The sequence below is a fragment of the Podarcis vaucheri genome, assembly GCF_965113315.1.
Source record: "Podarcis vaucheri genome assembly, chromosome: 3".
Taxonomy (NCBI): Eukaryota; Metazoa; Chordata; class Lepidosauria; order Squamata; family Lacertidae; genus Podarcis; species Podarcis vaucheri.
Genome location: NC_138761.1, coordinates 29286672 through 29300811, shown reverse-complemented (window position 1 = coordinate 29300811; position 14140 = coordinate 29286672). Strand labels below are relative to the sequence as shown.

At 40.1% G+C, this 14140-nt stretch overlaps 1 protein-coding gene across 7 annotated transcripts in view; it reads left to right on the top strand.

The window, feature by feature from the left end:
* The window catches only part of USH2A (usherin), a 432976-nt gene that overhangs the window by 77007 nt on the left and 341829 nt on the right, over nt 1–14140 (top strand). For all 7 annotated transcript variants that reach the window (XR_014218160.1, XM_082217159.1, XM_082217162.1 and 4 more), the window contains 4 exons: nt 729–1370; nt 2964–3147; nt 7337–7500; nt 11961–12119. Coding sequence is in view for 6 of the 7 variants with exons in the window: in XM_082217159.1 (XP_082073285.1) it covers nt 729–1370; nt 2964–3147; nt 7337–7500; nt 11961–12119 (1149 nt within the window). In the remaining variant the exon portion in view is untranslated. The remainder of the gene's footprint in view (nt 1–728; nt 1371–2963; nt 3148–7336; nt 7501–11960; nt 12120–14140) is intronic.

Here is a 14140-nt window from a genome sequence, read left to right as displayed (position 1 = left end):
GAGTGGTACTTCAGGTTAAGAACAGTTTCAGGTTAAGAACGGACCTCCGGAACGAATTAAGTACTTAACCCAAGGTACCACTGTAATAGTATCAAAGAAAGATGCCTTATGCTAAATCACACCACTGACACATCTAGCCCCATATTGTATCAGTACTATTGTCTACACTGAGTGCTCTCTGGGGTCTTCATCTTTTTTATCCCTACATAAAGAGGCCAGGGCCAAATCTGAGACCTGCCTGCCTGCACAGCAAATGCTCTGTCTTTGAGCCTAGCATTCACAGCTGAATTGGTTCCTAATATGATAGTTGATTCATCATTGATTGCAGGTGTACTTGCTGGAGACGGGACATTGTTCATGTGTAAGTTGTGCCTATCCTTTGAACTGTATTTTGTTCTTGGCCAAGCTATATTCTAGGTCAGGAAGGAATTTCCCCCAGATCCTGTTGGCTGTTGACTCTCTATTCTAGACTGTTAAATGTATTTGACATGGGTTTTTTTCCTGAATTGGCTAGAATTTGTTGTTTAGACACCTTTCTGTGGTTCTTCTACTTACGGTGTGTTCTATAGCTGGTCAGAGTTGTGCTGGTTTGGAATTGGCCTAGATGTCCTATTAGTCTCTTCCATTTCAAGGATTTCTACAGTGGAACTTCAGCAATGTAAAGTTTATATCCCACCCCCACCCCCCGCTCAATTTCCTTATTTTAATGATGATCTTTCTTTCTTTAGGTTTAAGATGTGATCACTGCAACTTTGGATATAAACTTCTTCATACTTTAAAGAACGATGGTTGTGAAGCTTGCCAGTGTAATATCCATGGGTCTGTGAACAATTTCTGCAATCCTTCTACTGGTCAATGCAATTGTAAGGAAAATATCAAAGGGCTTCATTGTGATGCTTGCATTGATGGTTTTTACGGGCTGGATGCTTTTGGATGTAAGCCTTGTGACTGTCAAATGTCAGGATCTGTTTTTGGTACAGCGTGTGATCATTACACAGGGCAGTGTATCTGCAAGCCTAACTTTGGGGAAAGGCGATGTAGTGACTGCTTAGATGGGTACTACCAAGTGCAGCAAAATGATTCCTTAGCCTGTCTACCCTGTAACTGTGATAAGGCTGGTACAGTAAACGGCTCTTTGCTGTGTGACAAATCAACGGGACAATGTCCTTGCAAAGCTAGCGTCACAGGCCTTCGGTGCAGTCAGTGCATGCCTCATACGTACAATCTCACTACTCAGAACGTTCTTGGCTGTGAGATTTGTGACTGTGATCCTCTGGGAACAGGACCAGGAACAGTTTGTGACCAGCTCAATGGACAATGTGTTTGTCTGCCTCATCACCACGGAAGAAGGTGCAATGTGTGTAAACCAGGTAAGGAAATGAGAACAAAACCAGCTTGAAAACTGTCTGTTGCAAGATGTGGTTGTTTCTTTTACTATATTTCAAATAATGTACTCAAGGGCATGTCTCTGGATCTCAAAAGTGCTGATTCTGTGCAAGCTACTTGGGGGAAGAGATTGAGAAATGGGTGGACAAGTTAGGTCTGGTTTGGCTTATGGGGCTGCTGCTGCCAACCCACAGCTCCCCTAAGCTGGCCACTGCCTCGACCCATCCCATCTTGGTGGTGGTGGGACACTGCTGCTGCTTAGTCCCCTGATGTACCACTGTTGCATTGATAGATAGGACTGCCCCTCTCCACCCCAATACCCAGTGTTACTGACCCACTGACCTTCAGTAAGGTAAAGGGTAAAGGGACCCCTGACCCTTAGGTCCAGTCGTGGCCGACTCTGGGGTTGCGGCGCTCATCTCGCTTTATTAGCCGGGGGAGCTGGTGTACAGCTTCCGGGTCATGTGACCAGCATGACTAAGCCGCTTCTGGCGAACCAGAGCAGCGCACAGAAACGTCGTTTACCTTCCTGCCGGAGCGGTACCTATTTATCTACTTGCACTTTTGACATGCTTTCGAACTGCTAGGTTGGCAGGAGCAGGGACCGAGCAACGGGAGCTCACCCCCATCATGGGGATTCGAACCGCCGACCTTCTGATCGGCAAGTCCTAGGCTCTGTGGTTTAACCCACAGCGCCACCCATGTCCCACGTCCCGACCCTCAGAAGCAGGCATTTAATCAGAGAGCAGGCTGGGCAATGCAGAGAAATTATGTCAGGACTTCCTGGGATAGTAAATCACCTTTGTCCTTGATAAGGAAAGGCAGGGATTTATTCTACTTTAGCTTTTTCTTTTTTTTTTATGGTCAATTGACAGCAAAAACCACAGAGAGCAAACTGTTTATGCTGGCTATGGGATTTGCTATGACCTCCGTACATGTTTGTGTAAACAACAATAAACATGTGAATATTATTGAGCTTTTAGATATTTCATTTCTACTACACTAAAGGACTTGTATCTCATTTACATTACTGCTCTGTTTTTGCTGGCTCAGAAATATGGGGTTTTATCCAATATTAGTCCTATCCAGAGTGGTATTCAACTAAGTTTCACTCAGGGTAGAACCACTGGAATTAAAGAACACAACTAAGTTAGGTCCATTAATTTCAATGAGTGTGCTCTGAGTAAAATTTAGTTCAATACTACCCACTGAAATTAATAGACATAACTATCTCATATCCATTTATTAGGGTCTACTCTGGATAGAACTTAGTTTATTGATTGTATTTTTATGGAGCTTTCCATTCAAATGAATCCCAAAGCGGCTTACAAACAATAAATAATGATAACAGAACAGAACATCTCAAGTACAGAATAAATCATATAACATAATTAACAAATCATCAGTAAAACAATTACAATCTATAAAATTCTATTAACAAACTAGCAACCGAAGAATAAGATAAACATTATAATTACAGCATAAAAAAAAATCAGTGCTCATAATGCTGTTTTACATCATTTTCCTTCTCAGATGACAGTGGTCTTATTTTCACACCATTGTTTCTTCTTTATCAGGATTTTATGCTTCTCTGCGTGGTATTAATGGTTGCATTCCCTGTTTATGCCACCCAACTGGTTCAGTAGAAGAGGTTTGCAACAGTCTCACTGGCCAGTGCATTTGCCAAGATTCTTCTGTAGCTGGGAAGAGATGTGACCACTGCAGGGACTACTATTATGGATTTGACTCTGAAGCTGGGAGGTGAGTGTTCATTGCAGAGTTGACTTGTTAAAATTGTCTTTTCAAAATTATAGATTCAGGTAGGTAGCCATGTTGGTCTGATGCAGTAAAAATAAATTAAAAAATTAAAAAATTGTTCAGTAGCACCTTAGAGACCATGAAAGCTTATACCCAGAACAAACTTAGTTGGTTTCTAAGGTGCTACTGGACAATTATTATTTTTTCAAAATTATGTGTGTTTGGTGAGGATATATGCTCATCAAACGGCTAAGCAAGTCACATGGGAAAATTCTCTATGCTTTTTGTCCATGTCCTGGACAAAAAACCCACACAACTAAGAGGTGTGAAAAATCCCCCCAAGTCTAATTTCTAAGTAAGCTGTGCAATCCCTGTGCACAGACTCCCCAGCTTGAGAGCTCCCAAGCTTGAGAGCAAGAGGAGCGCCAAACAAGTCTATCAGCTTGTTAAATGAAGTTCAGAACAGCTCTCTATCCTGATTAGCCCCTACTGTAGTCTTGTCTTTACCCAGCATTGAAAACAGTCTTGTGGTGGTGGGAAGAGCCATCGCCCAGCCAAGGATAGGGGTCCAGTTTAACTTTGGGAGAAGATATTGGCCCTCTTCATGTATTGTAGCTAGAGGGAAAGCTTGTTGAAAAAGGTCTTTAAAGCACAGAGGAGAAAGATCTCCACTACAACTATGATGCTGAGCATGACAACAGCAACAGTGGGCATTGAAGGAGAGACACAGCTTTGGGAAGGGAGATAAGTGGCCCTAATACTCCTCAACATGCATGCTTTCTACTTGTGAGTAATTCTGGCCCTTGATACTATGTGTTGACCCACCATATTCTGATTGTGAATTGTTTTAACTGATTTGTCTTCTATGTTTTATCTTGGGGCAACTTGCTCTGGGACTTTATGTTGAAGGGTGGGTAAGGACTCCAATATTGTCATCATCGTCAATAAATATGTGAACAGACCTACTAGCACTTGTGGGATGTAAAACTGCAGTCAAGTATAACATTCCTACAGTGGACATGCTAGGGGGTGTTTTGTACCCCTAGGAGAAGACTTCTTGTTTCCTCCTGAGCTGGGACAGACTTCCACTACATGTGACTTGAAGAGGGTGTGGTCTGTTGTACTAGCATGGAGGAGCACACGGCCTCCGTGTTCTGATCAGTGTGTGTTCTCCATTTTGTATGTTGCTTTGTGTTTGGAGAAGTGATTGCTTAGTCGCAGTCACTTGGGACTAACTTCTTTATGGAATAGTTCTAGTTGTTATGTAACCTAAGCCTGCCTTCAGGGATATGTCTGTGAACCCGAACGAATCCATGAGTAAACTACTTTTATATTAACGTTAATCAGATTATTGTGTTTATTCTTTTTAAAAGGGATTAGAAGGGATTTTACCAGGAAGGAATCTTTAATAGAAAGACTCAGATGAGTCAGCAACCAGCTGATCGCTGCGTAATTTAAAAAGGGGGATGTTTGGAACTCTGCTAAAAAATGGAACTTGCTTGCGCAAGTTAGGAAGGATATCATTAAATAATATAACCTCTCCTGCCTCCCTAATCATCCCCACAGCACTGGGCTGGTATTTCCAGCCTTTTTTTCCTCCCAGTCATTCGAATACAGGAGTGAAAAGAAACAGCCTTCTAAAATGGTCTGATGTTAAGAGAAGCAATTTTTATAGCATTATTGCATCAGTCCCCACGCTTCCTGAAATGCTTGGGGCATAACACATTGACACCCACCAATGGGCTTTTAAAGAAGTGTACCTGGCCAGGAGACTGATTGTGGAGTTATAAGAATTTAAGTAGAAATAAAGAAACAATAATGTTTGCATAGCATGTTACATAGATCATATATTTATTATTTTCGTGTAAAATGAGTCATGAGTGAATCACAGAAACTGAAATTCTCAGGGGGGCGGATATTAAGGACCTCTAGAAGATAAAATAATTGGGATAATCTTTTTTATATATTAAAAAATATACTTTTGGAGACACCTTAAACTCTTCCAAAATGAGTAGAAGCTAAGTATCAATACAAAATTATAAAGTATTAAATATTGAACTGCCGAGCATATAGCAGCTCTCTCAGTTTCTATATACTTGTCTACACTTATGATGACATTTAATAGTCTAAACAGAAACTGTTTGATGGGGGAATTGTAGGCAATCTGTGGTTGAAAACACTTAATGCAGTTTGGTGGGAAATACCCTTTGCTCTTGATTATAAAAGGAGAAAATGCAGTATTATAGTTTCCAAGGGAATTTTTTTATTTATTCCCAAAGGAATATTATTCCACAACACAAATTTGCAGCTTATTTTGCAGCATTAGCTTTTATCAGTCTTTTAAAGGGTGTTGAACTCAGGAGATCACACAGCAAGAGTTACTGAAGAAATTCTTTTGCTAAAAGGAGAGAGATGCAATTGTCAAATGCATGTGAACTGTTTTTGCAAATTCATTTTAAGCAACCTTACATATTTTATTTCAAACAAGAGTTGCTTAATTAAAAAAAAGCAAAAACAGTAGTCTCTAAAATTTCATTTGAATTGTTAGCATGAAGGTAGATAATATATATTTTAAGAAGGCTGGATCATGACTCTTAATGTACACTGCATTGAAAAATCTCAGTATCTTCTCTGGTAACACAGGTTTTGAAGCTTCCTCAAAACCTGCACAACCTGTTTGACCAGAACTCAGGTTAAAGGTAAAGGTAAAGGACCCCTGACCATTAGGTCAAATTGTGACCGACTCTGGGGTTGCGGTGCTCATCTTGCTTTATTGGCTGAGGGAGCCGGCGTACAGCTTCCGGATCATGTGGCCAGCATGACTAAGCCGCTTCTGGTGAACCAGAGCAGCACACGGAAACGCCGTTTACCTTCCCTATTTATCTACTTGCACTTTTGACGTGCTTTCGAACTGCTAGGTTGGCAGGAGCAGGGACCGAGCAAGGGGAGCTCACCCTGTTGCGGGGATTCGAACCGCCAACCTTCTGATCGGCAAGTCCTAGCCTCTGTGGTTTAACCCACAGCGCCACCCGCGTCCCTTGTGAACACAGGTTACAGTTTGCTATTGAACCTACTCTGCAGCAGTGATGTGGGTGTCTTTTTCTCCTGCACCATTGAATCCTCTCAGTGTTGCCTAACACAGATTTTCCAAGTAGTCTTCTGCATTCTGGCCTGGTGGAATCCCCAGTAGTACTCTTTGGCATATTTGCAAGATGCTTTGATCATAATGTTATTTGCATCTGCTGGTTAATACATTGTCACTAGTGAAGGTGTCCACTGTCCAGAGCACAGTCTTATCCAGCTTTATTATTATTATTTATTAAATTTGTATGGCATCCTATACCTGTAGATCTTTCAGTTGCTGGAGATTGAGGATTTATAATAAAAGATTAAAAAATACAACAACAGACACTGGATAAAATAAAAGTAGAAATGGTTATCTAGAACTAAATCAAGGTATTGCCAACCCTGCCTGTGTCTGTTAGTCAAGAAAGTTGTGGCTAATTTTCACTTATACATGTCTCGGTTATTTGTTCACACTCTCACCTAGGCCATGATACAGGCCATCAGGGCGACTGCACCACAGTTTCCTTTTAACATATAAATTGAGAACAAAGCCAAGCTGACCACTCGAAGAAACCAGCTTCCATAAGGTACAGAGGCTCTACTGCCATCCAGTTTGAAAATGTGTCCTCAATACACCTGGGAATGACTGTCTTAGACAGTCAGAGGTTTCCTTAGGCTTCCCATAAGAAGCCCTTTTTTACTAATGGAACTTAACTGAGACTCTTTTTTTGGAAGTTAAGAAAACACCTCTTGCATAAATAACATGTGCCAAACCTTCCCTTCTCCAAAATGTTCAGCACAATTAAACTCTCCCCTCCCTAAAGGAACAGATATTCCCCTGTCACTTTAGCAAGGGATGAATTGTCCCCCAACAATTGGAGGGCATTACTGTTGTTCTAGAAGTCTAGGTCATAAGTAAAAGAAACACCATACTTGATTGTGAATGGAAGCTTTTTATAAAAAAGGATTGCATTTTTTACTTTTTCTACTACAGACCAGTTTCTAAGGTTCTTCATCTCCAATGCTTAATTATGTGTCTGAAAAAAGCCACAGAATTAATCCCTGCTATGTCTAACTGAAGTGTTAATGTGCTTTCATTACTTTCTTGATTTGTTTTTGTTTATAGATGTCAGCGTTGTAATTGTCATCCTGCAGGAGCCATTAATGGAACTTGTCATCCTATTACCGGACAATGTGTGTGCAAACCATTTGTAACTGGCTCAAAATGTGACAACTGTGTTCCCAGTGCTAGTAATTTGGACGTCCACAACCTATTTGGCTGCAGTAAAAGTAAGTGGTTGTTGGTCGTAAGAGCAAATCTTTCAAATTAACTGGTTTGCTGATTGTTAGTATTAGTGTAACACTCAAAATAGCTGCTACTCACAACCTGAACTCCCTCCTCATTAATATATTAGGAGAAATATTATGTTTTGGTACTTAAGAGGCATCACATGATACTTTGCATCAAAGGCAGCATGGATTTTCGTATCAATGAAAGGAAGGAAATTATATTGATGCTCCAGTTTTCTAGACATACTGTAACTTGTGTTGGAAAATGACTTACTCTGAAAACCTCCCCTTCTTGAGCTTTATTCGGATCCCTACATTTAACAGAAGTCCTCTTCAGGCATAGTATGTCCCAGATTTCTCTATATGGGAGGGAGGATGCATTAAGAAGCCACATCCCCTGCTGCCTGCACAAAGGGCACAAACATTTATCGTGATGAAACATGTTGTCTCATGAACATTGTCTCTTGAATCCCAATTGGCTTCGGTGACTCAGAGTGCCCATTTCCAGCTATGGCAAGGGTCACCCGCTATGGTCCCTTTTGGGTAGAAATGACTTGGCCATGGTACTCCATGTTCTGGTGACTTCCAGATTGGATTATTGCAATACACTCTGTGTGGCGCTGCCCTTGAGGACAGCTTGGAAACTTCTACTGGTCCAGAATACAGGGACCACATTAATGGCTGCAGTTGACTTTAAAACGCATAGAACCGTGTTCTAAAACAACTGTACAGTACTGGCTGCCGATTCAAAGTGCTCATGTTAGTATTTAAGCTCCTAAATGACTTAGGCCTTCAATACCACTTCCTTCCCTACAGACCTTCTGGGGTTTTAAGTTCCACCTTTCCAGGTTGCGGCGGCCTGGGAGAGGGCATTTTTGTGGCAGTCGCTAAGTTGTGGAATTCCCTCCTGAAAGAAGTGCCTCTGGCTTCTTCACTATGCAGCTTTCAGTAAATTCTGAAGATGCACCTCTTTACACTGGGCTTTGACACCTGAGATGTGTGTTATTGCAATCTGCTTTAGCTGTTTTTAATACTGAATTTTAAATTGTTGTAACCTGCCCTGGGACTTGTTGGTGAAGGGCAGGTAATATAGCAAATGTTGATGATGTCACATGTACAGCTTGTATGTTTGAAGGCTTCCATGACATCCTGAACGTTGGGAAATCAAGGTTCCAGGTTGTTTGGAAGCTGTTGTTTGTATGTGTGGGCTGCTACAGATGCTTGTGCTTTTTGCATAAACACCAGCAGGTAAGGCTACTCAGTGAATTCCTGCCCACAGCTCCTGTGTAGAGAAAAGTAGGAGCTGTAATGCCTTAAGAGGGTTAATGGTCCACAACGAAGCAGTTTACCTTACAACATCTACTAAATTCCATAGGGGGCTTTACCAGGTCCCAGCCTGGGCATATTTTATTATTTTATTAAATTTACTAATAATTTCCTATGAGGCATCTCATAGCGATGTACAGTGCAATAAGAACATATAGAAACAATCACATATATAAAAACAGTTAAAGAAATTGCATATATAAAAACAATAAAAAACTTATTACCTATGAAAAAACAAAAACTACTGCACATATAAAACCAGTTTCAACGCCAATGTTTTAAAGACAGTGTAAAACCTTTATCACAGAATTTAATGGCCGAACCCCTTCTGAAATGGCCAGGGCTCCCATTCAGTTCAAAGGAGCTTATTCAGGAAAAGGTCTTGTTGGATTGTGCCTTGAAGCTGCAATCCTATATGCACTTCCCTGGGAATAAGCCCCATTGAATTCATTAAAGGCAGGTGGAGTTTACTTCTGATAATACATTTTAGGACTGCACTGTAAATTATGTAGCATAATTTAAGATAAGTAATAAAATTTAATTCTCCAAAAAATATCATGATATATATTTAAAAACAAAAATATTTCTCCATTTGTGAGTATAGACAACAGTAACATTTGTTGAGTGAAATATAGAAAGCCCATAATGCTTCAAAATCAGTTATTTCTTTAACTTTATGGTTCTAATGTACACCATACTTGAACATCTGTGGAGGCAATGAAACTTTAGTAATAAGAGCGCAATAATCATTTCCTTCTAACACAATCACATTCCTCCAATAGCTACCAGTGTATTCTCTCTAGCAATTTTAACTTGACTTTGCTAGTATAATTGCTGCCAATTGCAAGGCTCTATTTTTAATACCTAATCTTTAGGGACAGTTATTTGTAATGGACAGGAGCAAAACACATGCTACCTTGTGAGTCTCTACATTGCTTAATATATCCTGGTGTTTTCCTTCCCTGTTGCATTTAAAAGAGACCAGCGTACTCATTTCTATATTTATTTGAAGGATTTTTACCTTGCTCTTCAGGCAAAAGAGGTTCCCAGAATACCTTACAGAGATCTGTAATAAGACTGTTGCTCTCTTCTACTCTTCTAAGTTATATGTTTATGAAAGGAAAGTTCTTTTTTTAATATAAAGAGCCTGGAAATTGCATATCATCAAAAACGTATTTTTATATATTCACACAACATGGAAGTCCTCTGCCACCATTCATTGCTTCAGTGTTTTCTTCTCACTACATCCAGGTTCTACGTTTAAGGAAGCAGAAGGGTTAATATGTTCTCACAGTCTTAACATTTTATTCATTGTGATAATAGTTTCAAAGTGTTGTTTCAAATGGGTCAATAAAACATTTCTCTCCTCTCTTTGGAGTTGTTTTGTTTCTCTTAGGAAAATTTTTCTGGCTTTTTAAAAAGAAAACTGCATTGCTTTTAAGCCTGTAAAATTCTCTGCTGTGTTGCTTTTAAGACCGTGAAGTGTATTGTGCGTAATTTCACACCTTAAAATCAAGATCAATATATGTACACGTACCCCACACTGTCCCTTCATCATAAAACACAAGGAACCACAAGGTATGACTACAGTTTCTCACTTAAAAACAAAACCCTGAAACATACTGTAGTTATCTGGCCCTTATAGGATTAAATTTATTATTTAAATAATCATTTATTGTGGGAACAAGACATCACCTTTATGTATATTTTTTCCTTCCTTTTCATGCTCACTATATTCCAGCTATACACAACCAATTTTCTAAGTCTGCAAGTGAGGAGTTTTATTCATACATTAAAGGGTGTTCATGTACACATTAAAACTTAAATAAATATTTAAGATATTTAAAATGTAAAATATCTCGCAAGCCTGATAATGCTTCAAAATATATTAGCAAAGCTCGGAATAGAAATTAAGATTTAAAATCTGACATCTAAGGGAGGAAAGCAGAAAAGGCAAGATGTTTCTTTTTTAAAAAGACAGTACAGTGGTACCTCGCAAGACGAATGCCTCGCAAGATGAAAAATGCGCAAGACGAAAGAGTTTTCCGTTTTTTGAGTCGTTCCGCAAGACGAATTTCCCTAGGGGCTTGGTTCGCAAAACGAAACGTCTTGCGAGTTCTTGCGAGTTTGTTTCCTTTTTCTGAAAGCCGCTAAGCCGTTAATAACCGCTAAGCCGCTAAGCCATTAATAGCCGCTAAGCCGCTAATAGCCGTGCTTCGCAAGACAAAAAAAAACGCAAGACGAAGAGACTTGTGGAACGGATTAATTTCGTCTTGCGAGGCACCACTGTACAGCAATCCTCTATAGTTTGGGCCTCTTCAGGGATTTTGGACTGCAACTCCCACCAGTCTCAGCTAGTATGGCTAATGGCAAGGGATCATGGGAGTTGTAGTCCAAAAACTCTAGTTGACACCAGGTTGTGAGTCGACTCTATGGCTTGAGGAAATATCTTCCCCAGCCATTGTCACATGCTGAAGAATACTGTTACTGTGGTGAATTTTTTGTGGGGAAGCCTTTTAACTTGATGAGGCCCTCAGTGTTCATCACTCATTAGAACCTTTGGCAGGGGGAAAAGCCCACCACATTTTCATTAATATGGAAAAATAATAAAAGTCATAGTAGAATATCTTTCAACTGAGTAAGTTGGTCATCTGTATTGAGTCTGCGTCAGTTTCTCCACGAATAGCTTGCATAAATAGACATCTGAAGGGAAAACAAGCTTGTGGGTGTCTGCAGGGAATACATAGAAAAAGACCAGAATTAGGATGTGAGTGGAGAGGCAGCATGAAGCAAGGGATCTACTTACTCCTTTCAGATGTCTCTGCATCTGTTTGTTTGCTCTGTTTGCTCTGTATGTGTGCATTGTGCAGATTTTCAGCCAAAGCACACTTAAAGTGATTCTTTAGGCAGAAATATGCTATTTTAGATGTTTTGCATAATGATTTCTAATGTACGCTGGCTGACTGCTTTGTTTTGGCTTTTCTTAAGATTTTACTGGTGAAACACAGCTCTTCTGCTTCATATCATTTTCCTCTGCTAGAAGAAACTTTCTTTTCGTTTTTTAAATACACTTCTGCTTACGAAGTTTGGTTGTCTTGATGCCTAAATGTGGCTTTTATTGTGTTGTAATCCAGCTCCTTCTCAGCAACCACCGCCAGGAGGAGAAGTTGTAAATTCTTCTGCTATCAGACTTGTTTGGAATCCACCCGATTCTCCAAATTCAAACTGGCTTGTGTACAGGCTGTATAGAAATGGGAGTCAAATCTATATGACAGAGGATAACTACCCTTACCGTGAGTGCTCATGAATACTACCTATGTATATTTCACTGTATGTATGTATGTATGTATTTGAATTTGTATACCACCCTTCATCCGAAGAACACAGGGCAGTTCACAGCATAAAAATACAAAATGAGAACATAAAATACATAATGAAAAAAATCAAAAATAAACCAATCCCCCCCGCCAAAACCCCATATTTAAATGCCATAGAATCAGCAAAAGTCTTGGTTATAGAGAATTTTATTTCACATGGAGCCTAAAAATATGTAATGAAGGCTGGGATGACTCAACAGAGGATGAGACTCTTAATCACAGGGTTGTGGGTTTGTGTTGCCTTCCAACTCTACTAGCCTATGATTCTGTGAGTGAATGATGAAGGAGAGCCTTCCTGGGGAGGACATTCCACAAATGGGAAGCCACCACAGAAAAAGCCTGTTCTTGTGTTGCCATCCTCCAGACCTCTCATGGGGGAGGCACACAAAGAAGGGCCTCAGATTATGATCATAGGGTCCAGTTCAGTTCAAATGGAGGAAGGCTATCCTTGAGTTTTTGTGGCCCTGAGCCGTTTAAAACTTTATAGGTCAAAAGCAGCGCTTTGCATTGGCCCGGAATCTAATTGGCAGCCAGTGCAGTCCGGCCAGGATCGAGTAGGATGCTCAAACCATCTTTTGAGCAACCTGACTACCAAATTCTGCACTAGCTGAAGTTTCTGAATTGTCTTCAGAGGCAGTCCTAAATATAACCTAGATGTTACCTGAGCACAGAGGAGAGAAGTTAGGCTACCCTTGTCCAGATATTGATACCTTCTAATAACATTAGGGCCCACTGGTACTCCATCCAAGACTTGCTTACAAGCCTTGCTTCCTGTAGGCAATCAGTTTAGCTCTGGTATCAAGTGATTTTACCATTTCCTGGTCAGCAGCCATATTTTCAAATGAGCAAATCCAACAAATTTAACTCCCCTTACTGACTCACTTTCATCTATACCAAGGAACAGGTAAAGTGATCTCTTTAACCACCACCACCCGCCATGTGAATGGCAAAAGATTTTGTGGCATGGCAGCAACTTCTTCTTAAGCACCTCAGTTACTCACTCCTATGTCCTTGTGTCTTGTTGTGCAGGAGAAGGGATATTAAATAAATGTAAGGCTTCACCACATCCTTTCTTGCTCATCATACTGGAGGGGAGGGGAGGGGGTTGAAGAGCCGTTTGCTATCCTCTCACCTTGAGGAAAGTGTCTTAAGTTGTATAATAGTCTGTGTAGTGGTCATTTGAATTGGGTCTGTGCTAGGTTCTAGAGGGAAAACATTATGTGGGCAGATTTGGTCTAGTCGCTTATATCTATATCACATGTTTATCTGTTCTCCAAAAAAAGTCACGTATCCTTGAAATCACAAGTGTAAAATCATGTGAGGGAGGTCAGGCTAAGAGACTGACTGATCCAGAATCACCCCATGAACTTCATAGCTGAGCAGCGAATTAAACCCAAGTGTCTCCAGCCTAAGTCCAGCACTCTAGCCAATAGATCATTTTGGCTGTCATATGCTTGCATTACTTTTTTTATTGCCTAGAGATTGGTAGTAGTGCACAGAATGAGTCCTGGTCCTCCAGCTGCTGAAGTCCTAAGTTTAGTACTTGCTTCAAGTTCAGATTCTGACACTTTTCTATGTACATACACTATCTTACTGAACTATTCTGGGATAAGTTACAGATATTCTGGGATAAATTATGCTTTACATCTTTCATACCCTAACAAGAGTGTTTAGCAATTCAAATGTATATCTGAGAGGTTTACTAAAGTCCCTGCTATATTCTTGGAATTGAATGGAGCAATCCTTCTAGAATAGTGTGCTGATGCCATTTCGAAATCATATTAACATCGATGAGCAGCTGCTCTTAAAACATTAACTAACTACTGGTTTCCTAATCAGAGACTGATAAAGGCTTGTTCAACAAATCATTATTTTCTAAAGCCACAACTGTTCCTTAAAAAAAAATTACCATTCTGACATTTCCTGACAATCATGAT